This window comes from Diadema antillarum, unplaced genomic scaffold (assembly GCF_040938485.1).
Source record: "Diadema antillarum isolate AM-2024a unplaced genomic scaffold, OU_Dant_1.0 seq00000135_RagTag, whole genome shotgun sequence".
Taxonomy (NCBI): Eukaryota; Metazoa; Echinodermata; class Echinoidea; order Diadematoida; family Diadematidae; genus Diadema; species Diadema antillarum.
The window spans coordinates 214,398-242,127 of record NW_027271212.1 but is presented as its reverse complement, the minus strand read 5'-3'; the positions used below and the strand labels follow the sequence as shown (position 1 = coordinate 242,127).

The 27,730-nt window shown below is 39.6% G+C and overlaps 2 protein-coding genes across 2 annotated transcripts; both read left to right on the top strand.

The window, feature by feature from the left end:
* The first annotated feature begins 4,074 nt into the window (after positions 1 to 4,074).
* Positions 4,075 to 12,202, top strand: LOC139727510 (scavenger receptor cysteine-rich domain-containing protein DMBT1-like). Its single transcript, XM_071638484.1, has 9 exons — positions 4,075 to 4,185; positions 4,418 to 4,738; positions 6,130 to 6,444; positions 7,451 to 7,774; positions 8,085 to 8,414; positions 9,211 to 9,399; positions 9,826 to 10,146; positions 11,161 to 11,487; positions 11,856 to 12,202. The coding sequence occupies exons 1-9, from the start codon at positions 4,110 to 4,112 to the stop codon at positions 12,200 to 12,202; spliced, it is 2,550 nt and encodes an 849-aa protein (XP_071494585.1). The 5' UTR covers positions 4,075 to 4,109.
* A 5,208-nt stretch (positions 12,203 to 17,410) lies between these two features.
* LOC139727509 (uncharacterized) lies at positions 17,411 to 25,646 on the top strand. Its single transcript, XM_071638483.1, has 2 exons — positions 17,411 to 17,475; positions 23,907 to 25,646. The coding sequence occupies exon 2, from the start codon at positions 23,916 to 23,918 to the stop codon at positions 25,644 to 25,646; it is 1,731 nt and encodes a 576-aa protein (XP_071494584.1). The 5' UTR covers positions 17,411 to 17,475; positions 23,907 to 23,915.
* Positions 25,647 to 27,730: the final 2,084 nt, after the last annotated feature.

Genomic DNA, 27,730 nt, shown 5'->3' with positions numbered 1-27,730 from the left:
TTACCTCACTTAGGAATGTTCAAAACATGAATCCCCACCTCAGCCAGTATACTGTACAGTCCCTTTAAGCGGACTTGCCACGCTCGATCACAATTCGAATTTCTGACAGCAACTTGCTAAGGAACATGATATACATAGGTCTATTCCTTTGGTTTTGTTTTAATGTCATTATTCTATTCTTTCCTGTGTTTCGTATTACCTAAAACAAGTTAAGAGAGTCAAGTCACAACATACTATTTCAATTAAAAAAAAAAAACCTGAAAGGGATGTAAGGAATAATACCCAAAAGTATAACAGACCTCACACACAAAACGGCCTATTTATTTTATTAAATCTAACGAGTTGAGACGAGAAATGCTCCATCGAAAAAGAAAGTTCGGTTTTTTTTTAAATAAATGGAACACTTCTTGATTTTCTAATAATTACGATGACTTTTTATCCCTTTTAACGGTAGTAAGGATTTACAAGCTTGTCAAATTTCACCACATATTTTTCTCAGCTAAGCAGATCAGGACGATCTCTCCTCTCTCTCTCTCTCCACTCCTCTTCTCCTCCTTTCTAATCAAAACGAAAATTTCTTCCCGCATTTTCTCAAACATCGCAGTGTAAAAATGCGAGAAATATATCTGAAGAGTACACACGTTTTCATAAACCATTTTGGTATGCTTTGCACTTTTTTTTAATTGAATTGAATTGAATTGAATTGAATTGAATTGAATTGAACTGAATTGAATTGAATTGAATTGAATTTAATTGAATTGAATTGGATAACTGAAACAGCACTGGTCTTCCACTCGAGACGCAGTGAACAATTCCAGTACGTTTATTTTCATATTTCACGTGACATCGAGAAACATAACAAAAAGAATACAAACAGGCAAGATATACAAAATATGATATGAATCGGGTTATGAATAGAAAATGTGTCAGCATACATAATAATTAATAATGTATATAAGACAATTATCTATAACATGTGAAATATGATGCGTTTATACAGGCAAACCTTGTAAGCGCATCGTTCCAGGAAAATATACCAGTGTAAATTTGCTATGCAATGGACATAGGACACAAAGTAATAATGGCGAAACTATAATATGAAAGCTAAAGAATCAAGGTACAAAATGGAAGAAGAAATAAAAGAGAAGAAAAAGAAAAAAGGAAAAAACAGGAACCCAAAGAATAAGAATTTTTATTCCCAGTGACTCTCATACACATACTGACGTTGTCAAGTTGTCAAACAAAGTAAGACTGGTGGAATTTTCTTTTTCTTTCAGTGATATGTCTACAACTTACTCTTTCGCGTATAGTATCTTTGAATGTGACAGTATATTATGGTTTCTTTCCACACGTACTTTCTTTTGCACCATTATACACGTCAGTTACAAGAAGAGGATAGACACACGCAATTTCATTACCTGTCCAAATTCCTTATAACTCCTTGTCAGTTATTTGTGGCTATTTTTGTAGTGATAGTATAAGTTGGCCTGTTTCAATGAATATGTTGGTGTGTCTTGTTTCCTTCGTTAAGAAGGCAATTGTCTCTATGAATCCCTGCTAAGGTGGCTACCCTCCATATTTTTTTCTCCATTTTTTGTGTATGATTTTGAATCGTTGTTTAGATCTCTCTTTAAAGTTAATCTTCACCATATGTAACGACATTGATGTCTTTTCTGTCTTTTTTTAAAACTGCACTACATCTATGCATCATTTTCATTCGAAATGAAAAAAAAATTGAAATGATGTACGTACTGCAACACACTTTTCAAGTGCGTTCACCAGACACGAGCCAGGTAAACAACCCCTCCCCTTAAAAGGAAAAGAACAGAAATGAAGACAATTTCATTATTAAACTGACGCACAAATGAGAAATGGTTTCACCGATTGTTAACGGTATAGCAGAGTGTGCAAGGCAAGCTCTTCACTGCATTGCTCAGGGTCGATACATAGATTGGTTTCAATCTTCGGGCACACTTCACTGGAGGACAGTGGATAGAATATCTCTGCTAGCTATACCTTCATTATCCAAAGGAAGTTTTAATTGAAGTCCATTCGCCCTCACAATGAACTATACCCCGCTCAATGTAGAATTCTAGAATCATTTTCCTTTTATAAACGGCCCCATTCAGACGTGAGTAAAAGAGAAAAAGATATATCGTAACTCTGTAGGCAAAATCAAATCGCCATCCGTTATATTCATGTTTGGAGCTGGTGTCTCTTCCTAGTGGTTCTGTCTTCAATGTATCGAGATTCTCCCTGTAACCATGGTGAAGAAATTATTTTTCTCCTGTGCGTTGGTTTTTCTAAACGTTACCGTCATCTTGCCTCTTTGCTCCAGCAGTAAGTATCAATCCAACCATGAATTCGTACCTCCATGCATATCTGATATATAACATAATGTAATGTGAAACAGGACCATTATCCACATTCTTACTTCATTCGCTTTCACTTCACTAATAAATTTTAACAAAGATATATCAAATATTTCTTCCCTTTTTTTAAGTTGTGAACCATTCATACAGGAAACTATCGGCTGTCTCTCAGGACTCGATTTGTAAAATACGAACAGAGAACGAGCCTTTTCTATGTTATTATTGTCCACTGGTTGATTACTTGTTGTATATTATGTACACTCTATAGTCATACACGTACATCTCGAATGCTTGCATGTAGATATTTTATTACCGGCAAATATTAGACTACTGTAATCGCAGTAATAGTTTCTACTTCCTCAGTGGACAATCACCGTGAAACATGTCATTCAAGTAAAATTAACACTTCACTGTATCTATTTGCATCTAAATGATATATTACATTTGTTCGAACACTTGATTTTCCTTAGGAAATATAGTTTTAAATAGGAATGTATTAATACGTAGGGAAATAAAAAAAAGGGTGGGTTTCCAGTATCTGCACTATCTATGTTATTATTGACTTGTACTTGAGGTAGCAAACTTGTTTATACTAAACAAGCTTTCAAGGAAAAACATGATGTTTATAGACTTTGAAATGAGTAAGGTCAGATAATCAGCACACACACAAGCATATTGTGAATATCATAATTATACTTATTATATATTTTTTATACATGTTACAATTGTCTATGAACATCAAATTTAAATTGTTAATGTCCAGACAAATTCTTGTACTTAAGGTGCAAATCTTTCTGCGTATTCACTGCAGCTGACTCGGCGAGCCCATGCCCTCTGCCAAGCGGCTTAACCGTTGATTGGGACCAGGCATTCGAGTGTCTCTCGCATTATGAGCAGCAACCTTTCAGCGTTCCTGGAGAAGTGTTGCCTCTGTTGACTGTCAACGACATATTGCGTGGTGTTGGTGCCGCCTGGTCAGGGTACGATTTAATCGAAGCCGTGGGTGAGATCTGCGTGAAAATTGCCCCTCGCCTCGTCGTGGTTGCTGGAGGACCAGAAGTGTTTCAGTCGACGTGCGATCCTATCCTTCGTTCGCAGAGAGTTTGGACCGACTTAGACGAAGGGTTCGTGTGTAGACTCCTCTATAACGCCAGCAGCGTCTTTGCCATTTCCGCTCAACCCACGATACTTCCCGCCGGTGAGACACCTTCGACTGGCCCCAATCGTCCCTTTCCGCTACGACCGATTGACTTTTCGGAACACGCCCGGCGAATCGGCGGAGAGCTGTTCGGCTTGACATCAGGTGATGACGGCGAGGTTTGTCGCGACGGACATCATCTCTTGTCTAATCAAGCGAATCCCCGGCAACTTGTTAAGCATGTCCTTCAAGACATTTTGATGGTTTTAATACCAAGAGCATTTGAGCAATGCAAGAATTGGGACGACATCGTGTCATTTGTTGAAAGCGATCTGCAGGTTCCTGCTAATATGAGTCAACTGATACTCAGTGACCTGCCGAGACTTCTGGCCGTAGTCGCAGGCTATGAGGACAGAGAGGCGTTATGTGCTACCCTGGAAACGTTTGTTTCACAGGACCAGAGAGCTTTAGAAGAAGGCGCAGCTGATATCACAAATAATATTCTCAGCATCTTTACAGTGGAATCAAGGTGCCTCATTGTCGTTGACGAAGCTCAGGCTCTGCTGTACGATGTCGTTCCGAGAATCTTTGTCGACATTATGTTCCATCAGTACACTGGCTTCAACACCAGCCAGTCCTTATGTGCGGCCATGTCCTCGTACTTTCGTGAACCAGGTGAGCTCATTGCGAGAAAATTCGCACCATTATTTACTTATCAGTATCTAGTCAACTGTGAAATTCACATATCGAGGGCTCCATTGTAAATCTTACCGACTATTAGTTGTGTATTTTAAGATGTGACTGTGTGTGCATGTGTCTCTGCGCTTGTGTGTATTTATGTGTTTCACTTGTGGTTTTTAACGATGCTTTTTAGTCATCTAATATAGCCATCTGTTCTTAATCACAGCATCACTTGGAGTTCGCCTTGTCGATGGAAGCAATGAAGGAGAAGGACGTGTTGAGATCTTGTACAAGGGAGACTGGGGCACCGTCTGTGATGACTCCTGGGATATGGAAGATGCCAACGTTGTCTGCAGAATGCTCGGTTACCAAGAGGCTTGGGGAGCTCCTTGCTGCGCCAGCTTCGGCCAAGGATCTGGGGAGATCTTACTGGATGACGTGCACTGCGACGGTACGGAGGAGAATCTAGCTGACTGCACACATCGTGCAATTGGGACGCAGAATTGTTGGCATGGTGAAGATGCAGGTGTCATCTGTACTCCAGAGAGTAAGTCACCGTCAGAGGACGCTGTGTTTTATTTCTCAACATGTTTGTTGCTATTGTGGTGGTTGTGTCAGACCAGGGAGGTGGGTCTCTTCCCACCTCCCTGGTCAGACAGTGAAAGGGGCAACCAAAACCATTCACACACCCACACGCACACACACACACACACGCGCGCGCGCGCACACACACACACACGCACATACACACGTACACACAAAGCAACCCGATTTTAACACCAAAAGCTAGAAAGTTAAACACTTAAAGTGTAAAAGTGTTCAAATGTTTGAAGTTCGCCTGTTACAACTATATATATCTTTGAAGTTTGAGTTGAATGATATGTATTGATGAACAATTTTTCAATTATTCGACATGTTGGTGATGATCTACACGTAGTCAAATGTGGGTTGATCTATATCATAGTGTATAGCCGTATTCACATATTTTCCTAATTTACCTATAGGGGAAGGTAATAATTATGATATTGACTGGCCTTGAGGAAGATACCAGATAAATATTGCCCGCACTGAAAAAATATTGCCCTCGTCTTCGACTCGGGCAATATTCTTTCAGTTTGGGCAATATTTTCTGGAATCTCCCTTGAAGCCAGTCAATGTTATTATAAACATTATGAGATGAGCACCACTCTGATTTGATTTTTTATTTTTTACATTCATGTTCATGTCTTATCACATCTACTTCGATGCTGGTATTTGTCATTTTATTTTGAAGATTCATCAATAACCGTTAAATGAATTTTACAAATGGACGATTAATCAATACCGAGACGAAACTTGGATGACAGATTCAAGGAAACGAGAATTTGGTGGGGACCGACTTAAAAGTACCCTTATTAGTTTTTCGTTCCGTTCAATCTAAGCTTTACGGAGACTAGATAGACATTCAGTAGCCGAATATATCACACGAAAAGGTTGACTGCAACAGATGAAAGCTATTTTTTCAAGGGCTGTCATAAAGGTCATCATGAAATGGAAGAATACAGCAGTATTGATACTGCTATTGTTATGTAACAAGAAATTCTTTTTGAAGATTGACTTATAATCGTCACAATTTATTATTTTCTTTCTTTTTCAGTAATTTTGATCTAAATATCTCTAATTCATGAAATGGAAGCACATTTTCGCCCGGACTTTTTTTTTTTTTTTGGTATTTGAACTCTTTTGAATTATGTATGATTATGTGATAAATAATTATATATACATTATGTAGCGACAGAGTGCCAGAGAAACACCTTTTTACTGATTCAGCCCGCGCAGGGTGTGTTTCTTCTCTGTGCTAGATGGTAATGATCCGACGTATATTCGTTGCCTTATCTTGCCAATAGTTAATTTCCAAGCTATCTTTTTTTTTTTCTCTCCTTTTCCCTGCACATGGAGTTCGCCTTGTTAATGGAAGAAGCGAGAGAGAAGGACGAGTTGAGATTCTGTACGAAGGCGAATGGGGCACGGTGTGTGACGAATCCTGGAGCTTAGAAGATGCCAACGTGGTCTGCAGAATGCTGGGTTACCAAGAGGCCTGGGCAGCCCCCTGTTGCGCCACCTTTGGCAGCGGATCTGGACGGATTCTACTTGACAGTGTGGAATGTGATGGGACGGAGGACCACTTGGTGAAGTGTAGGCATGGCGGTAACCATGGTAATGGAACCAATAACTGCACGCATGGGGAAGATGCGGGGGCCATTTGTATCAACCGTGAGTACAAATTAGAAGGAAATTTGTTAATTATGAACAAGCGCACCGAAACACTTCTGTTTCTTTCTTTCTTTCTTTCTTTCTTTCTTTCTTTCTTTCTTTCTTTTTTTTTTTGGGGGGGGGGAGGGGGGAGGGAAATCTCGACGGGGGCACATTATTGGAGGGTGTGAGATCCTATTCATTAAAGGCTTAAACGTGGTCGCATTGTTCGAGCAATACAAATAATTATTCTTATATAGCTAAAAAGCATAGAAGAAAGGGAAAATGTAAGGTGTACTAAAGGTGCGTTTCAGGGGGTACAAAAGGACGCGAGCGTACCATCTATACACTAAATTTACTCATAAGTAAATATTATTGTATGGTGAATTATGATTTTCGCCCAGATTAGGGATGAAAATTTCGCATTTTTAGTAATGAAATTCACAATTTTTAGACAAGGAAAGTGCCTTTATTGTCCATTTTGGTCTTAAGATGATTGATTAAGTTTTTGCTACAGGTGGCACTGGGGAGGTCGTTCCCCCCCCCCCCCCCTTCAAAAAAAAAAAAGATTTGGAGGGGGGCAAGTGTCCCCCTGCCCCCCTTAATTGTGAATCATAGTCATTCAATAAAGTATCCAAACTATTCTAGATATCACTTACACTGTATCATAAATATGTTTTCCCGATTTTTCATGCTGCTTGGGACCTGCAATACAAGCTGCACTAAGATGTGTTCAATTAGTGTGTTTCTGCTCTTCTCAGTATTGTATTAACACTTTATGAGACATGACATCTCGGGAAGGGATATATCACTTGAAGTTTATTTCAAACATTGCATATATCGTTTGTGCAACATGGAATGACTTGTCTTAAAAAAAATATACAATTGTTACAATTATAATGCCATTAAGATCCATGTAACTGCAGCAAATATTCCAACAGTTTAAGAGAAATGCGTACTGCTGCGGTCAACTTGCACTCAATCGTGAATCCCACATTACGGAAATTCATGTTATTCCTCCAATCAGGAGAGGAACTAGAAGTCCGTCTGGCTGATGGGACAAACGGGATGGAAGGACGAGTTGAGGTTCTCCACAACGGCGAATGGGGCACGGTCTGTGACGACTCCTGGGGAATGGACGACGCCAACGTCGTCTGCAGAATGCTCGGCTTCGGAGGTGCCGCCGAAGCTCCGTGCTGTGCCCACTTTGGCCAGGGTTCTGGAAATATCTTGCTGGACAACGTGCTATGTAAGGGAAGTGAAGACAATGTGGGCTCTTGCTTGTATTCTGATATCGGCGAACACAACTGCAGACATGACGAAGACGCAAGTGTCGTATGCTCTGCAGATGGTAAGTATCCCACTCAAGGCTTCCTGAGTTATCACATCAGTATTTTTTTGTTCTGTTGAGTAGCATTTTGGAACTGTTTTCCCCTAGTTTTATTCGGTTCCCCCGTCACCGTAGTCAGAGTGTGGTCTGAATAGATATCTGTATTTCATAATTCCCCCATCTCCTTTATCACGGGATCCGCGGCTGTACAAGTCTTACGCAGGTCCCATCATACTTCTCGCATATGGCCATAGCTCAACTCTGATGTATACAGACCTTGTGCTTATACTGAGACAAACTAATGTGCACATACTTATGACATATCCAACAGGAGAGATACCAAAGGTTCGTCTTGCTGGAGGGGCTACCGACCGAGAAGGAAGAGTTGAAGTTCTATACAACGGAGAATGGGGCACGGTGTGCGACGATTCCTGGGATATCGATGATGCAAACGTTGTCTGCAGAATGCTGGGTTTTCTCGAGGCCACGGCAGCCCCTCACGAGGCCCACTACGGTCCCGGTTCAGGCAGCATCATATTGGACGACGTGTCATGTAATGGACAGGAGGAGAATTTGGCTGATTGTCAGCATCGCGGCTTTAAGTCCAATAATTGTGTTCACGAGGAAGATGCAAGCGTCGTCTGCTCTGCTCTAGGTGAAGGTAATGTATTGAGTTCTGATATCAGTTACCGAAACCAACAACATACGTGGCCTTAATTTGTAGAGATCTGTTTCACAAAGGGAAAGGAAAGCATAGAAGTCTTGTTTCTCAATTGTTGTGGTTGTTGTTTTATCCTTTACCCTGTTGATCGGGTTTAGGGATTCTATTTCCATGTGCTATGACAGGGTGTCCTGGCGAAAATAATTCATCGTTACTTAATTGTGGTAAGGAAACACGGTTGGAAATTTGTTTGTTTGTTTGTTTTTTCAATTCTTAAATCCCTTGAGAAAATGATACAAGTTTCAAAGGCTTCATTTGTGTTTATTCTAAGGGATCATTTGAATAAAAACTTACCTATTTTGTCAGAAAGGATTAGAGGCAGGACCGAGTTCCCCACATACTACCGCAATAATAATATCTATTATGTGTTAATATTTGAGATATTGTTGATATAAATCTAATCTTCTAGTCCACTCTAAAAAAAAAAAAATCCGGGTCAGAACTGACCCGGAACTGGGTTCCTTGTGGTCACACATCGTTCCGGGTAAAAAAAAAAATGACTTGGAATTTGGTCATCAAAACCCGGAATGGGGTCACCGTGACCCAATTCATGACTCTGGATGGGAGTCATATCTGACCCCATTCCTTGTCATTTCTGACCGGGAACGGTGTGTGACCCCAACGGACCCAGTTCCGGGTCAGTTCTGACCCGGAATTTTTTAGAGTTTAGGTATTTGTATTCAACATAAAACATTGATATAACTTGAAAAATTCAATTCCGTGTCATTCATCCTAGGTTTTCAAGTTCGTCTTGTCGATGGAAGTAATGACTACGAAGGAAGAGTCGAGGTTCGCCACGAAGGAGTGTGGGGCACAGTCTGTGACGACTTCTGGAGTATTGAAGATGCCACAGTTGTCTGCAAGATGCTCGGTTTCGAGAGGGCGTTGGAGGCGCCCTGCTGTGCCAGATTCGGGGAAGGCTCTGGTAGAATCTTAATGAGTGACCTATTCTGTGACGGAACCGAAGGCACCCTACTAAACTGCAGCCATGGGGGCTTTGGGCATCACTATTGCGGACACAGCGAGGATGCAGGCATCATTTGCACTAATGAGCGTGAGCATCGGCATTGGCGACATTGATTTATTTAACTTAACTCTATAGTGATCAGCATATAATTATACAAGTGAAATCAAATCCGTTTGGATTCTGAATTTCTGAAAAGACAAAGGAAATCAGAACTGAAAAGATTTCCAGTTGCATCGCCGATTTTATGTATATCAACTCATGAGTGGAGATTCGTAGAAAAGCACCACTTGCCGTTATTGTAACATATTTGTCTTTTTCCAATATTTTCTCTTTGCCTAATTTGCGTATCCTACACTTTTATTTTCATCTCGGTGACTGGTACAGCAAAGCCAAAATTTGACGTGCGCCTTGTCGGGTCAACGCGGCCGTGGTCCGGGAGAGTGGAGATTTTCTTCAACGGAGAGTGGGGCCAGATCTGCAGGGATAACTGGGGCTACGACGATGCCGCGGTGGTCTGTAGGACGCTTGGGTATGAGGGGACCAAGTGGTTCCCCTGCTGCACTTATCACCGCCCTGGAATGTCGGATATCATTATGGGCGATGTATCCTGTGCTGGATCCGAAGAAAATCTAGCTGACTGCCAGTATACCGGCTCTTGGTCGCGGGACTGCAGCCAGGTAGCCGTTGCTGTATGTGAGACCCCACGTAAGTATCCTCAATTGTCAGTGATTGCCTTTGAAAATTATGGTCGTATCTTATCTGTCTTCCTGACACTCTTCTACTTGAGAACTTGAGGTTTCTAGCCGAAACTGTGCGGAATACTTCAAGCAAGTTTAGAATCTACATTTTACGAATATCAAATCCATTTCCACGTAGGCTTACGTTTAGAAAAATGACAGAAGAAAAAAAAAATGATGGAGTAAATGAAACACACAACTACCAGTGACTGACGGCGACCCTTTGTAAGCTTTGTGTGTCATTTAACACATAAAAGCATACCGTTTTTCACACTGTGCAATGCCCCTGTACTAAAGTTATTAATTGAAATAATGTTGCACGCATCATTTCATTTTCATTTCATTTCGTTTCATTTATTGAGTTTCCGGACAAACATACAGTGTTGTATTTACAACATCCATCCATGACAATGTAAGGTAACACATAAATTCAGTAATACAAATAACATTTACATGACACAAAATCAATTGAAATCATACTCACGTACATTATATTCATGGCGGATAATTGTGTGTGGTGAGAACCTACATGAGCAATGCATATTAAAGAATACTGAGCAAAAAGAGCACCTAGCTGCTTTCAGGAACTATTCAATACGAACAAACCAACTAAATTTCTTCGTCCATCTACTGCTCATACCCTTCGAGTTCTCCGCACCCATCATTCATGGGCCAGCAGAGTGGCTCTTCTCTCTGGAACTCATTGCCTCTGAAACTGAGAAGAGAGACCTCATTCCCTCTGTTCAAGAAAGAACTCAAAACCTTTTTGTTCTAGTAACTGTGTGTTTTCTTTCAATTGTGGTATTTTCCTAAATGAAGCAATGTGAGAGGAGGTATTACCTTTCTGCTCCAAGAGTGATACTGTGTGACAGATCATAATTATGGCGCATTAAAAGACTCCATTATTATCAGTAAAGTATAGCTACACACGATGACAAGTGAAACTGTTCATCAATATAACTTGCTTTTTTCTTACCGACAGCCCGTCAATTTGATGTCCGCCTTGTCGGGGGTAGGAATGAGAGGGAAGGTAGGGTGGAAGTCAACGTCGAGCGAGACTGGTGGGGAACAGTCTGTGACGATCTGTGGGGGATGGCGGAGGCAAACATCACTTGCCGGTTGCTAGGTTACGACGGCGCCCTGGAGTCCACTTGTTGTAGTCGTTTCGGCCGGGGTTCTGGCAGCATCCTCCTTGACGACATGGAGTGTACGGGAAAGGAAAGTCACCTGGCCGTCTGTCCGTATCCTGGCTTTGGCAATGATAATTGCAATCATAACGAAGACGCAGGAGTCATTTGCTCGCCCAAACGTAAGTAAGCGATTATAGTATTATGGGCACTTTTGAGAGCTAGGCGCGTACAAATAGTAAACGTTTTTTATTCTATCATTACCAAGGGACTCATGCAAGAAACATGAACGCAATACACTTAACTATGTAACTGAGAAACATCGCTGAATCCAAATTAGTTAGTCGTAATTAGTTAGACAATGTCAATCACGCCGCATTTCAATACTACAATCGATTATGGGCACCAGTGCAGCATGGTATATTTTGCTTGTCGTTCTATTGGTAAGCACCTCTTGTACACTAGATCTCTTAGCAACTACAGAAGAACAGACGATATGTAAATTTCTATGTACCATTAACTATTTTTCCCTTTTACTCTTTCTTCATAGCATACAAACTCGATATCCGTCTTGTTAATGGAAGCAGCGACAATGAAGGACGAGTAGAGGTTCTCTTTGAGGGGAAATGGGGCATTGTTTGTGACGACAACTGGGACATACTTGATGCAAACGTCGTTTGTCGGATGCTTGGCTACGTCGGGGCCTTGGAAGCACCTTGCTGCGCTAAATTCGGCCGGGGCTCCGGATATTTCTTACTGGATGATGTGACGTGTACCGGTGAAGAAAGAAACTTCGCTGAATGCCGACATGCTCCATTCGAAACACATGACTGCAGTCCCTACGAAGCGGCGAGTGTTGTTTGTATTGACAAAGGCAGGGACTCGGGCAATTCGTAGGACATTTTTTTTTATTTGCACATCATGTTATGAACATTATTCCCTCCCTCTCTCTCTCCACCTCTCTTTCTCTCACTGTTTGTCTAACTCCTCATCTTTATTTTTGGTTGCTTTGATTAGGCCTACATTCCTGCTACAGGCTATTATAATGTTAAAGGGGATGACTAGTAACTGATCAGTGGGAATCAGTGGGAATGCTGAGGGATGATTGTTCCAATCCTTGTGGGATTCATTTAAGAGTACATTATGTATCTATTGTTGTGTGAACATTATTTGCTTCAGAAGGGTCTCATATTCAAGTAATGTTCAGTTTAGTGTTTCCAGGTTAGCGTGCCTGGTCAGTGACGGGGCATTAACCTGCACATTACTTGAATATGAGACCGTTCTGAAGCAAATAATTTTCACACAACAGTAGATATATAATGTACTCTTAAATGAATCCCACAAGGATTGGAACAATCATCCCTCAGCATTCCCACTGATTCCCACTGATCGGTTACTAGCTATCCCCTTTAAGATTTATTCGCGTGATATGATTATTTACGGCTAGTTAGGTTTGTATTCTTAGCTCATGCAATTCCGCATTTCATTTGATAAATAACAGGTCAGTTCCGTAACTGCTTGATTGTGTTTGGGGGCAAGCATGATGCATTCAGTGCTCTTTTAGCATTACTCCTCATTTCAAGCATTTTCATATTTCAGAATGTTTTTGTCGTTCTTCTTTTCACGTTCCTTGTTAATGACATACGTACAAATTTCACATAAGATATGGTACTTTGTATTATGTCAATGCATGCATTTATCGTTTAAAAAATCGTTGTTAGGCCTACATGTTTTCTTGGATATGGAAATCATTTAAGTGAATGAATGAATCAGCCATTTATTTGATTGTTGCCATGATATTCGAGTGCAATTCTTCTGCTATGGAAAATACGAATTCTTCTGACGCATCATTGCACTGGGTAATGATATTGTGCAAAAATGCACATTATTAACATAAAAAAGAAATCGTGGTTGAATGAATATATATAATCAACAATAAAAAGTGGTCAGGAAAAGCAACGTCGGTTGACAAAATTGTTAACTTCGAACACGAGAATCTGAGTGTGAGTAGATTATCCTCTTATATTGTGTAGAGTGCAGGGTTTGGAAACAATAAGACATATATTTTAATGTTTTGATGTATCACCTCATAGCTCACTGAACAAAAATTGACAATCGACAATGTTAGATAATTGTCTTGAACTGATGTAAGTTTTCATAGGGGTGATGGCTTAACTCCTTTTTCACCTGCTTTTTTTTTCTTGGAATAATTCAAAGCAATTTTGTATGGTTAACGGTATAACGGTGTTCTAACATTTTATGTGAATTCACTTATAGCCCTATTAACAGATAAAATCCTTTCGTGCGTGGCGAAATAATCCCATTAAATGTATCAAAAAGAACACAGTGCACTAGATTTCCTATCAAATTCTTGCGTTACGTTTGTAGTGTCAAATTGTACTTTTGTCTAACAACTGATTTTACACGAAGATTAAAAATAGGAGAAAGGTCGACGTAATTAATCTTAGAGTCTCTCATATTTCCTGAAAGAGCAATTCTTCTTCTGTATTATTCTGACATTTGGGATCATTAAACGAACGGGATATTACATATTTAACAGTTTTTCTGGTAGAACACCCTTTTAGTTGAATGGTGTGATTAGGTATGTCTTATTGGCCATTTCATTTAAAGTCCTTAACACAATCTCAACTTTCAACTCTAGTAACTTTTGGGAAGGATGCTGCTACTGCTTTTAAAGCTGGTTCTAGTCATGATAGAATGTGTTGATAAATCATGATACATTTTAGCTTAACCCGATAATCCGTCATTGTTGTTGCTCTGAAACTTATATCCCATTTTGTCGCACTTATCTCACTGACTACAGCTTGGTAAGATTAAGCGCTTTAATACTTCAGAGCATCTTTTCTCAGTGTCCGCATTTCACAGAGTGTTTGCTTTCTTTCCAATATTTTGGATAGATTAAGAAGGTCCATTTAAATTTAATTTAGTTATGCATCATTATTTTCTGCTCTTTCAGAATCTGCCCTTTAATCGAAAAACCTCGTTGAGGTACGTGATGCAGGGTCTAGTATTTGTATATTATTTATGTATATATATATATATATATATATATATATATGTATATAGTTTGTTGTAGATTTAATCAATGATATCACTTTCGTTGTATCTTCCCCTAATACAAAACATTAATCGAAATCCGTCGAATTCATTTCATAAGAACAAGATGATAATTCATATACAACAAAATATCGTCAAGAATTTGATGTACTTAAGTATTTACGAATTGACTCAAACTCGTATGAGCCTTTTACATTATTGTGTTACTTCGTGACTTGAATTGAACCTCCAATTGCTTTCAATGGCGCCATTTCGAGCTCTATAGCTCATGATTTGATGTCGGACCTCATCATTCATTTAGAAATGCAAGGGTATTATACATATATATATATATATATATATATACAACGTATGTATATATATATAAAACGCATATACATATATATACATATATATCCGCTCATGAAAAAACAAACAAATGACAATTGATCTTTTGACTATCCGTATGAGACAACATAATGAGAAACGCACACCATTTATACATTCAAACACAACTTCACACACACACAATCATATCATACAAAATGTAAACTCTATTACGCATAAGCATGCATTGCAATTATATTATCAGGTTATAGTTTGGGAAGCCGCTTACACTCTCATTCAATTATTTTAAGGTGCTGTTGTTGTTGTTGTTGTTGCTGCTGTTTTATAGAATCATATCGTGATGCTGTAAAAATGTATTGCAGCCAATGAGCCTATAGGGTTCCTACACACTTTTCCAGTTGTGATATTGTCCAAGTGCAAATAAAGTGCACCACGCTTCTAAATTCTTTGTCCCAAATGGACTGTGCGGCTACGCGTTTGAATACATAAACACACACCACTCACACACACACACACACACGTTCACACATACGCACACACAATAAGCAAAAACAAAAAGAATAAGGTATCCACACTTCTCCCCTAGTAATGTTGTAAACCAGTTTCAACAAGTATATGGTTATCACACTAGCTGCAGTTCATGTGACTCGTCAAAGTATGTGCTGCTTATGAAAATATACTACTCCATTGGTTATCGGTTTTTAATGTCTTTGACACGCTCCCACCATCAAATCAATTTAAGTTGGTCGAGATAAACATGTCCGTTCTCCGTATAATTTCACGCTTATAAATTCGGGGACCTACAGTTTTTACAAGCATCATTGCTTTTATGTAGGCCCCATCATATTTCTGACATTTATTTGTGATATCCTCAGACGATACCGACCATTTATATTTGTGTGTAATGTTTGTTTGTCTTTTTTTTTCAAACATAAGATATGGTTGTATATATTTTGTACTTTTGTCTTATTGTTAATAATTTTGTAATCCCATCACTGAGAAAGTGGAAATATGAAATAAACTTGAGACTTGAAACTTGAAACTTGAAATCAATCCAAACGTATTCTCGAACCGAAAAGAAGTAATTTTTTAAAATTCTATCCGAAGATGCGGAGCGTCATATAAAATGACTTGCAAAAATTAAAATTCAACCTACCCTCAACATGAAGTTCTGTTTTCATTATTATTATGATCATGATTATTATTATCAATATCATTATTATGCATCGTACGCCAATTACTAGTCTGTAAACTTTACGCAATAATTATATGTATGTATATATATATATATATTTATATAAGTAACAAAACTGCAACAAAGTTCATGCTGTATTCACCAACGGTGTATTTCTTCTGATATATATATATATATATATATATATATATATATATGTAATATATATAATGTTATCAAATGTGAAGCTATAAACCATAACCTTCCATAACTTATGTGTTTCATCGGTATGAATCCAATGTGGACGTTGTGTGGAATATTTCACTACAGGATACGACAACTCATTTCACACCCACATCACCACCTTTCAGTTGCGCCAAACTTGTTTCTTCAGTATCATCGGATTGGTACGCATGCATTCATTAGATTTCTATGGAGGCGAAATTTGCAATTTGGAAGATTTTTAGGTAAATATCTAATTTTGTCTCAATTTCCATGGAAACTGCAACTGATTGACAAATTGCCCAACATCGACGTAAATAAACACTGAATTGATCAGTGTTTTAAAAATTATGGGCGTACATACTCGAACAGGATTCGAACCTGCGACCTATTTCTTATCATGGCTACTACTAAAACACTGATCTATTCAGTGCTTATTTACGTCGATGTAGGGCAATTCGTCAATCAGTTGCAGTTTCCATGGAAATTGAGACAAAATTAGATATTTACCTAAAAATCTTCCAAATTGCAAATTTCAGTTGCAACGGAAGAATTTCATGAATTTGATTAATGGAAATTATCTGAGAGTGGTAGGAAGTGGAATACCGGTACTAACTTGAGATCAAGCAAAACTATACAGAAAAACTATCTCTGTCACTTGTCAATACACATCGTAGATAAAGGAAAACACACAAAGACACAAACGAAGGAACACGCTTTGCTGATTACTTTCCCTATCTGATGCTCAACTAGTAAATGAGGGAATATGCTTTCTTTCCCCTATTATGACGTGGAATCTTCAGGAGGTATCTGAGCTGTATATGAAACACTGGAACCAGTGAGGACCATGTGTGTGCAGAGTAAACAATCTTCTTGTTTGCCCTTCCCCCGCAACACCCTTGTCTCTGCTTTCAGGTCGCAGAATCCATCCGTGTATGGGGCAGAAATATAAACCTCTTCAAGTTACTCCTGACAAGGAACACTTTATGTAGGCTTCAGACAACACTCTACTCACTCGCGCCCCAGGCAAGGACTCAATGTGGGCACGTAGCCATGAAGGCCGATAAACCCGCATATTTCTTGACAAGCCTTTGTAGTATTCAGAGCAAGCCAGTCCCTCAGAACGAAGAAAAGTTACCAATAGTCAGTCGACGAAGCTCGTAGCCTTGCGTACGCACAGAGAGAAAGGCTGGACTACCGTCTACACATACATACGCCACGAGTTTTCACTATTTTACACGGTATACGCGAAACCGCCGCAGACGCTACCCAACGCAGGCGGTTGTGCCAGCGTAGAAGTCACGGCGCCGCTCGTTCACCCCGTGCACCGATACTTTCACAACTTGCTACCTGACAAACTGTAAATACGGTAATGTATAGCTTTGTGATTTACCTCACCAGCATGCATTTTTTTTTTTTTTTTTTTGGGGGGGGGGGGCTGGGAACCTCAGCCACTTTCAATAAGTTAGCCGTTTCTGCATTCTTTTAATATTGGAGACTGAGGTGTATACCAAAGTTTACCAACATGTATGATGATACTGCGTACATTCACTTTTATGTGATACATTTCATCAAATTTAGAGTTTAGCCTCCAAACATGTTGAATGTTTACGCTGCTTCTTCTATTACCATTCTTCTTTGATTGATGAGGTAGGAGTGCATAATGACAATGGGGAATTGTGTAGGAAGGGGAATGCATTAACATCGCCTACAATAATAATGCCATTTTTATTGGGAATAAACTCGTTGCTTTCTAGAGAAAGTTGTTTATATCAAACATATTAGGTTTATCCCTATTATTTGTTTATTCCAAATAGAGTGTCAATTAATTGTCTTTAAGGGGAGTTAATGATTGCAAGTATAACCAAGGAGGTACAGTGTGAGCCTTAGTACCTCACTGGTATAACTATAGCCAGCCAGACAGAGCTGAAGAAGTGACTCGGACGAGTCACGAAACTGTTCCCTCCGTGATTTTCACAAGTAAGTCTATTCGAACAGATTTAATTTACTCGCTTTTAGCCTGTACTGTCTAAATGATTCATGCTTATAAAATGTACTAACTCGACAGTTCCTAGGGATTTTAGAGGCAAAAGTATCAAATATTCATAATAAAACCGGCACCTTTGAACTTTACTGTATGTCTTATAAAATCTGAAAAAAAAATCTGAATGGAAAGTACATGTATTGAATTCAGTAAAATTCCATAAGTCTAAACAAAGCATGAAATAGAATTGTCAAATTTGAAAAAAAGAACTTAGACATTCTAGAATAACAGTTTGTGTTTATGAATCAGTTATAGATTTTGCGCCTCAGAGGGTTTTGAAAATTTTGCTACAGAAACAAACGAAATAACATCAATGGGGTCAAAATGAAAATGAATTTCTTTAATCTACCTTGCATAGTATGAAACTTTATGAATAGAATAGGAACTATGATGGAAAGGAACAGCACTGAACCCGGCTTCTTATAAGAGACTAGATCTCTTAAGGACATTTTGTCTGAAATGACATGGCATAAATGGAAAGTCAAAATGATAAGGAAATTTTCAACTGATATGCGATTTTTTAGTTAGTCCTATTGAACTGACGGTATTAACAGAAACACAAACAAAAATACCCAAAATAATCATAAGTATACCAAAAAGGTTCGCACGTTAGCCGGGCTATTTTTAGGGTTGTTTTATTTTCCCACGAAATTCCTGGAGTCCTACTAAGAACAAAAGTTGTCCCTGTCTTAGATGCTAGTATTCCCTCTTTCCTTGCATCGTGTTGGCGAAAGGGGATTGATGGCGTAGACCACACCTCAACCCACTGGGGTACATCTTTATTGTCAGTTTACGGACACCAAATAGGACGAGATTTTCTTCTTCTTCTTCTTCTTCTTCTTCTTCTTCTTCTTCATCATCATCATTATCATTTCCTTTTTCTTCTTCGTCATCACCATCATAATCTTCTGATGAAGATGGTGATGATGACAAGGATAAATGTACAGTACCTGCCAAGTGACTTTAACGGAATCTTTTTGTGTGTGTGTGCCACGGAGGAGACAAGGTCGAGATCTCGTCTTCTCACCGTCTCGGGTCCGAGAATATCTAATGTATTGTCTTTCAATTCAATTCAAATCAATACTTTATTCTTTTCCATCGGGGAAAAACAGAATACATGATACAGAGCGGTACATTTGTCAATTTGACTTTCATCCAACTGGAAAGGACAGTTCATTGAACACGACGTCAACTGTATGACATTTATACAAGACATATATAAGATATGTAACTTCCCGGCTTCTCGGTGAGAACACCATCATCAGGGTAGGACGAGGCATGGCTCCGAGATCTCGTCTTCCTGTACCCGACCCGAGCAGTCGAGGAGAAAAGATCTTACATTTTGTCTGCCCGCCTTTTTCGGACCCAAGAATACGAGACGGCGAGAAAACATCATCACGGTGGCACTTAAGTAACCCTATCAGCTTCTTTAGTTTCTAAAGCTAGACTTTCTTTGAGTTGAGTCGAAAGGAAAAAGAATATAAGATTAAAAACAATACATGATGTACAGGGCGTCCAAGTCATATCCCTTTTGGGCACATGGGCATAGGCGTATGGATACCTTATTAGCGCTAACAAATTATTCTGTGTGCAACGGTATTCGTATATGTGAGGGAAAAGCTCAACTTCTTGGAAAGCACTGAGCAATTTAGGTGGGCTTTGGAGAAGCCCGTCCCCCCTCCCAAATTTGATTGTCATTTCAAATCAACTGCAGTGAAGAAATTCTAGTTTGAGTCATTTTTTCCCTCTCATATGCGTTGAGTTTCTTGACCTGTGTGCCAACTTCATTGAAACTACTAAAAAAAGTTAAAATGGATTAAAATGCACTTAATTAAGGAAGTAAAAAAAAGCCTGCAATTACATGCTTGAAAGCTAGTTGATTTCAGCAGAGAGAGATTTGACAAAAGTCAGATGTATATGATCAGAAGGCAAGTAAAGACTACATTTTGGCGCAGTCCATCATAATCATTTGTAAAATAAGAAGTGATGCTTGCCCTTGCGAATGTCAGAACCTGAAATCATCTGGCAAAGCGTCAAAAATATTCAGAATCATTACTTGTCAATTTCACAGTAATTGAGTATATACCACACCAATAATGCCGAAGCCACGTGTTTGTGGAATAAAGAATTGAAAGTGAATGAATTTTAGGTGAATCTAGAAATGTTATTAGAATGTGATGTCATGAAATAAAGATCCAACGATGCACGTTGAACAAAACAGAAGAAACATCGTCGGGAATACACTGGCAGTTGTGTGTATGTGTGCTATATACTCAATTATGCATGCAAGGTCTGGCGAGCTTTTCGGAGATAACATAAAGGAAGCCTTAAGCATGAGATTGCAAGATTCCATAGTAGTTGTCTCAACAATGCCAGCGGACGTATAGGGGAGCTCTAGAGTAATCTAAATTTAGGAACTTACGGCCAATATGTACGATACACCGCGGAATTTTCGGTACCAGAACCAAAATATACCTAGTAACGCTACAGTGACCCTGTTCTTTGGTAAATCTAGAAAACAATGAATGGAATTCACATCAACTTAAATACATGGCCACTTCATCTCCTCGTGTGTGTGTCAGTGTATGCATGTATGTATGTATGTTATTATGCATATATATGTAGGGTTTGTGTGTGATGATAGAAAGTTGTTACTCTGTAATTATATGGCTTTATTCTCCCTCACTCTACTGACCGGGTAAATATTTATCCACTACGATAATAGGACGTTTAGGTGAATTGGCATGTTCTTACAAACCAAGCTTAGTCAAGCCCTCATAAAGGAAGACGTTTCTTTCACATTTCTTAACCTCAAATCAGACAAAAGGGCAAACATCCATTCTGTCTTATACCTGCATGGTAAAGATGTTCAGAGCGTTGTCAGGTCCATGCTAAGATTGAGTGTAATGGTATGAATTGTTCAAGAAGGTTGGGAATGAAAGAATTCGTTAGTGTGTACGGAGGTGTAAGTGTTTGAGTGAGGGGGTTCAGAGAGTAGCGAGGCTTCTTCTATCCTTTGTTATTTTGTCATTAGCATCAGTTTAGAATAGTCGTTATGTAAGTTATGTTGACACAGAAGGGAGTTGAGTCTGTCGGTCGTCGCTCTTGGATGGGAAGTAAAATTGTTGGACTGCGTTCGCAGCGTGGAGAATCATGTTAAGTTTAAAAGATTACACCCCAAAAATCAACAAGTGGCGAAACTTGAAGAGAGCAGATTGGGAAGCTGAGAGGACATACGTAGATTGGGTGGTAGAGAGTTGTAAAAGTTTGTCTGCTGGGTAGGATCTTCTACTTTCATTCTTTTTCTAGTGATGTGTAAGTAGATATACTTATGCTATGTGTACGAATCAACCAAGGAGGTGATACCTCCTTGGAGCAGCTGTGATAGACATAATGGTCCAGAGTATTTGCATTGAAAACAGCCTTTAGTTTTGTGCTCAGGACCGAAAGGAATTGGAAGGTAACCATTTTTCTAGGGACTAGGGGGTTAAATCATGTTTATACGAATTGCGTCAACTTTACATGTCTAGTATAGGGCATATCAAGTTGCCTTTTGATTTTTGTGGCACTTGTCTTGGTATCACACGTTTGTGGGATCAGAGTACCAAATAGCACCGTATGGACGTGAAAACCGAAATGAGAAACATTCTGTCTATTTTACCTGTTTTTCTCTGCTTTTTTTTTTTTTTTGGTAAACCGGTGCTTGTTTGTTTGTCAATCTGACAATCGTTTTTTTTTTCTCAGCCTTTTCTTTAAAATTCTGAGTAGTCTGACCTCGAAAAACAATAGGTCTCTTTGTTAGTGTTGAGGATGATGCGAGGTCATAATTATTAACTGCACAACTAACCCCTAAGACGAAAGCATGAATAATTCTATGAGAAAACACTGCTATTTTTGTCGGCTTTTGAGGAGAATTAATAAGAGGGAAAAATACCAGAACCAGTCAACTTGCATAGCTAAGCAACGTGCCTCCAGTTATCTGCATTTAGTATAACTAATATATGGACGTAGCAAAGGTACTTGTGTGTAATTTTCCCTTCCTTTGGAACAGAAGATCCCGAGATCTTCTAAACGTGGGCCCCTATGAGACGCATTTGTTCAACGCCTCAGTGTTCTTGTTTTATTTCAATGTATTCTTTCGTCTGACAAAGGCAGAAATACCAGTCATTAAGTTCTTGCCTCTCAGGATATGGTTATCTACTTGACATTTTCCTTACCAGGAGGAGATCAAATACGTAGGCAAACAACTCTGACATATTCGCAGCAGAGCAAAGTTTGCGAATCCACTTCCTAAACAATGAGGAGCTTTTTGTTTCTCTGAATGACTACGGGGTTGGGTTGCTACTGTGAACGGAGGTTAAGGACAAAATAAAAACAGGTGTTTGTCCAAAATGCCTCTCAAGAGATTCTAGTAGGTTAACAAACTTGATCTCTTCTCGGCACAACTAAATTACAGCAAGTTGTCTTACATTCTACACACACACAAATTGAATACTATCACCCATATTGGCGACAACTTAAGCAGATACAGTTAGAATATTATGATGAGTTCCATGACGCGCGCTAAGCCAAACATGATTTCTACCCTCAAGCATAATCCTTATTACCCTAATCCTAATTCACATCAAACTAAACCTAAAATCCTGTAACCGTTAGTCCTTGGGGAAAATAAGATCGGAGCAATTGTCGAAGGAGCAAATGTCGTGTCACCAGAATGTGAATGAGTTCTACATCACATTTGTACCGATGTGTTGGCTCAGTGAGTAGAACGGCTGCCCTCACAATCGGGAGGTCGTGGGTTCAAACCCCGGCCGCGTCATACCAAAAGACGTTAAAAGATGGGAGTTGCTGCTACCTTGTTTGCCGTTCAACAGTTGAAAAGGTTAGAGCAACGTCGATCTGGCGCTGCTCAGTGGCTGCCGGGCCCACGATCAATTGGGCAAAAAGAATTTCCATTCTCGGACAATAAAATTTGGAGTTTATATCCAAAACAATTATTATTATTATTACTATTTCTGAACGACTGCAGGACTTGACATACTAGCAATTTTGTGGTTACGCTTCTTTGGGAAAGTTGAATGAAAAGAATCAAAAAATACTTTTCGACCAGGATACAAGTGATTATAAATCGCTTTTCATACACTGATAGTGTTTCATGTTGACGTATTTAATTTAACTCATTCAAATTCAGTTCATTCAAAACAATTTGGATTTTTTTTTTCAGAATTCATTTCGTATATAAACTTACTAGGTGATCAAATTGCCAAAATACCGAGTTCGATTTCAGCAGTGCTCACGTCCATGGGGAAGATGTTTTTACCCACAATATCCCTCTCGACCCAGGTGTATAAGTGTGTACCTTGCAACGCTAGGGGAATAATAATGGCAAGGTCCTCTGCTAGACCAGTGGCAACACTGAAGAGGCTATCCTGGATAAAAAGACATTATCATTATTATTATTATTATTATTATTATTATTATTATTATTATCATTAATTCAATTGTTATTACTATTATTACTATTCACACGGAGACGGAGCAAAATGATTGGAATGGAGATGAGAATGCATTAGAATAGACAATGTAAGTCCATCTAAAACATGCAAGCCGATAGGTTTTCATTTATCATTTCGTATTTAATGTGTATAATAATTGTATCTTTATTCACCATTGTATTTTAGTCGTTTGACATTATATCATGAAAGAGATATCTGACGTCATCCCTCGATCTCATCTTCCTCATCATGTCCTTGCAGGTGGCTGCCATGAAGGTCGCGAGTAGAGCGATTTCCCGCCATGTTCTCACCCTGTTTCTCTTCTGTCTCTCCGTTTGGCTTCTCACGCACTCCTTTCTGGCTCTTCACAACGGCTGCTGGATCTCAGACCCCAAAATCCTTACGGAAATGAAAGAGAAGACGCTGGAATGCCAGCTGCCGCAGACACTTGAAGTCATCAAGAGCGTCAGTCCCGATGAGCGAGAATTGCGAAGGAAACGGCTCGATGTTGCGATGTCCACTGGAGAGCCGCACGGCCCCAATGTAGCCGACAGGGCGGAAGAACCGTTCCGTTTTAGTCCCGATCGGGGAAAGATCCCATCAAGGCCAGAGGAAATCGTCAAAGATTCGACGAGCCAACAAGAGCTAGGATCGCAGAAACTTTTCCCAAAGACTAGAGCCATCGACTCCATGGGACAGGTGCAAGGACCTGAGCGTGAATCTCCGAAAGCTCCAGCCGAAATATCTGGTAGGGCCGTTGTTCGTGCAGCAGAATTCAGTCCAAACCTGACAGAATGGCGCGAAGACCGCGAACCGCGTGAAGCTCCACCCCTCCCAGCTGGGCGCGGCGTACCAGCTCTCGGGCGCTACCCGTTTGTCAACATGTCCAAAAACATCGTCAAAATCGAACGGGACACGTGGCAAACCATGGGTTGCTTCAATCGCATCACCATCTTCAGTCCAGGACCCAAAGCACTCCTGGTAGACCCGCGATGGATGGAGCTGACGAATTCCTTCGTCAAGGTCGGCGTCGGGTACTACCTCCTGAAGTGTCCCGACGAGGTTTGTGATCTCATGGTGCGCGTAGGAGGCTCACCGAAGGGAATAGTTCGTGGCACAACGCTACTGGTCGGCGCAGCCTCTAGGTTATCCCAGAACAGGACCAAACGCTTCATGCGCGCAATAGAAAAGCTAGGCCCTGACATGGTCACTAATATCTACCTCTTCTCGCTGGACAACTCACCGATGATCAACCACTTCGACCCTTACATGGCAAACTTTCAGTATCACTACACTATGACCTACCACTCGCGCTCTGATGTGCCTATTCCCCATGGAAGATTCCTTCGCGACGTGGGTGCAGAGAAACCGCGTAACTGGGCTGAGGGAAAAACAAAAATGGTTGCGTGGGTTGAGGATAATTGCGATGAGACCTTCTGGCCACGATGGGAATACGTTCTCGAATTAAGTCGGCACATTCCAGTCGACATGTATGGAAAGTGCGGAAATCGGACGTGCGCGTCGACGCACTGCATGGAGGAGCTAAAGCAGTACCGGTTCTACCTCGCCCTGGAAGAAGTGGCCTGCGACGAATACATCACCCTCAGCTTCTGGGAGCGGGGATTGGCGTCTGGGGCTGTGCCCGTAGTGTACGGTGGCAGAAAACACACCTACAGTAAGCTCGCTCCTCCCGGCTCCTTTATCCATATCAGTGACTTCTCGTCGCCCTTGGAGCTCGCCAGGAACCTGCGCCAACTGAGTGCCTCTGACGTCGAATACAATAAATTCCATGAGTGGCGGACTACAGGTTCCATCGATATTTCTGGGCCAGGATTCAGGGTAGATTCCCTGTGTGGAATGACTAAACAGTTGATTCACGTAAACCCGCCGGACAAGAAGACCATGTCAAAAGAAAGGTTTTACAACAGTTGTCGGAAAGGCATGTACTGGAAAGGTTTTGCCAGGTCAGGTGACTTACAAAACTGGACGCCTTGGTTATGATGCTGGGACGCAATATTCATGACAAAAAATATTATGGGAGATAAACTCTAAACAGAGTATTGATCTACTTTCTTGACAGCAGGCTACAGACCCTCTTTAACACAAAGAGGAACATTTGGCCTATGAATGGTCCTGTTGCTACGTGACTGTATAGAATGTGCTCAAACTTTGTCGAGATGATAATGGCTTAACAAAAGCCACCAAATATTTGTAACTGAATTGTCCGACTTCCGCTGCTTACAGACGATTTTTCTTACTCAGTTTTATTTACTTTATGAGAATGATACTATGACTACCTCTTTCATATGCATCACACTCGTTGATAAATTTTCATGTTCAGAATAAAGGTCGTAAACAGATATTCCATTATGAAGTTGATACTGAGAAAATAAAGTCAGATGAAATAAGCATAGCAGTGAATGTTTCACTCAATCGGCAAATGAAAAAAAAATAATTGTAGAATTTCTCATGGTTTTAAAAATACTGTCATCATTATTTGAATGAGGTAATGCCAACTCCTTAAAGGACTTCTATCTATTCGACAACTAGCGTTCACTGATTATTATTTGTTTCTTGCACAGAAAACATTAGATATTACATTTATATCACTGAATTTCTTTAGATCTCTTGCAATGATAAAGCCAAGTGAAGGTTTAAGACGGTCATCTTTATTATTTCTATGGTTCCTAAAAATCAAAGGAAAATTTTCAAAGATATTCAAATTCAAATTCAAACTAATTTTCACTTTTTTTAACAGAATGTACAAGAAACGATCTGATAAATTTGACATGCGAGTCGTTGAGAATATACATAGCCAGACAGGGATGGATAACAACATGTTCATGTCTACATGATCAGTACCAAAAAAAAAAAGAAAAGAAACATATACTCTATACACACTCTGCGAAAAAAAAGTGGAGGTACCCACTCAAAAGACTATGCTTGTATCATGTGTGTACCTCACAGTACATTCTTATGCAAGTGCTACCAATATCGTTGCTGGGTATATAAACACATTTTTTAGATAGCATAAAGGTAGCTTAAATGTGGAGTCTCTCTTTAAAGGGATGTAGAGTTTTGGTTGAGAAGCGGATTCAGCTTTTAACTTTTTGCGAGATAATTAAAAATCATTTTGTATGCGTTTCCATATTCTATAAGAGATTTCTCATTATCTCGCAAAAAAAGTTTGAAACCTGAAGCCACATTTCAACCAAAACTGTATCGCGTATAGGAACGTATATAATGTCAAATGTTCATCTCACAAGTCAGCTCTTTGTGCTAACAAAGAAAAAAAAAAGGGGGGGGGCAAATACCAGAGGAGGAGTGAGGAACATATGCACCCTGGAGTATTTATAGGGGAAGGCATACTTTGGCCATCTTGAATATCTCAAAACCCTCAAGGATGCAGGAGTTGAATCAACTAGATTCGGATTCAGTACTCTCGAAATTAAGTAAAAATCATTGATTGATTTTCAATTTTCACCATTTATAAGGAAAATACATATTGGAATGTCAGTTTTTAGTGGCTATTTTGGATATCTCAAAACCCTCAGGGATGCCAGATTTTCATCAGCCAGATTCAGCAACCTCGAAATAGGGTTAAACTATCTAATCTTTTCATTTTTCACCATTTGAAAGGAAATGTTTGGGAACTTAAATTTTTGGCGACTATCTTAAATATCTCAAAACCCTCAAGGATGCAACAGTTGCTTCACTAAGATTCGGATTCAGCATCATCGATATAGGGTAAACCTATTAGGAAACATCGGGCGGATGGTAAAACAAGGTTAGGTCCAAAATCTTACTTTGGCACGCAGACTGCGTGGCAGAACATTGCAAATGGTCTGCTATTCAATTATAGTCGTATGCTAACTTTTAGACAATGTCGATTGTCATTTGGCGTACTTAATCCGTAAAGGACTGATTGAATGTAGAAGAAACGTAAAATAAAATTGACAGTCATAGGCCCAAAATACGCAAAAGATCATTATTTCATGAGCTCGTCGAAATGAGGGAATGGTTCAAGTGATATTGACACCACTGTCAAGTACCATGTGCCAGAATTAAAGAAAAAAAAATGTGTG

What these genes read in the sequence shown, in the direction of transcription:
- LOC139727509 (XM_071638483.1), top strand. Translation starts at nt 23,916, where the DNA reads ATGAAGGTCGCGAGTAGAGCGATTTCCCGCCATGTTCTCACCCTGTTT.
- LOC139727510 (XM_071638484.1), top strand. Translation starts at nt 4,110, where the DNA reads ATGTTCCATCAGTACACTGGCTTCAACACCAGCCAGTCCTTATGTGCG. An exon ending in TGTCATCTGTACTCCAGAGA is followed by an intron (nt 4,739 to 6,129) that starts GTAAGTCACCGT and finishes CTGCACATGGAG; the next exon opens with TTCGCCTTGTTAATGGAAGA. An exon ending in CTGCTCTGCTCTAGGTGAAG is followed by an intron (nt 8,415 to 9,210) that starts GTAATGTATTGA and finishes CATTCATCCTAG; the next exon opens with GTTTTCAAGTTCGTCTTGTC.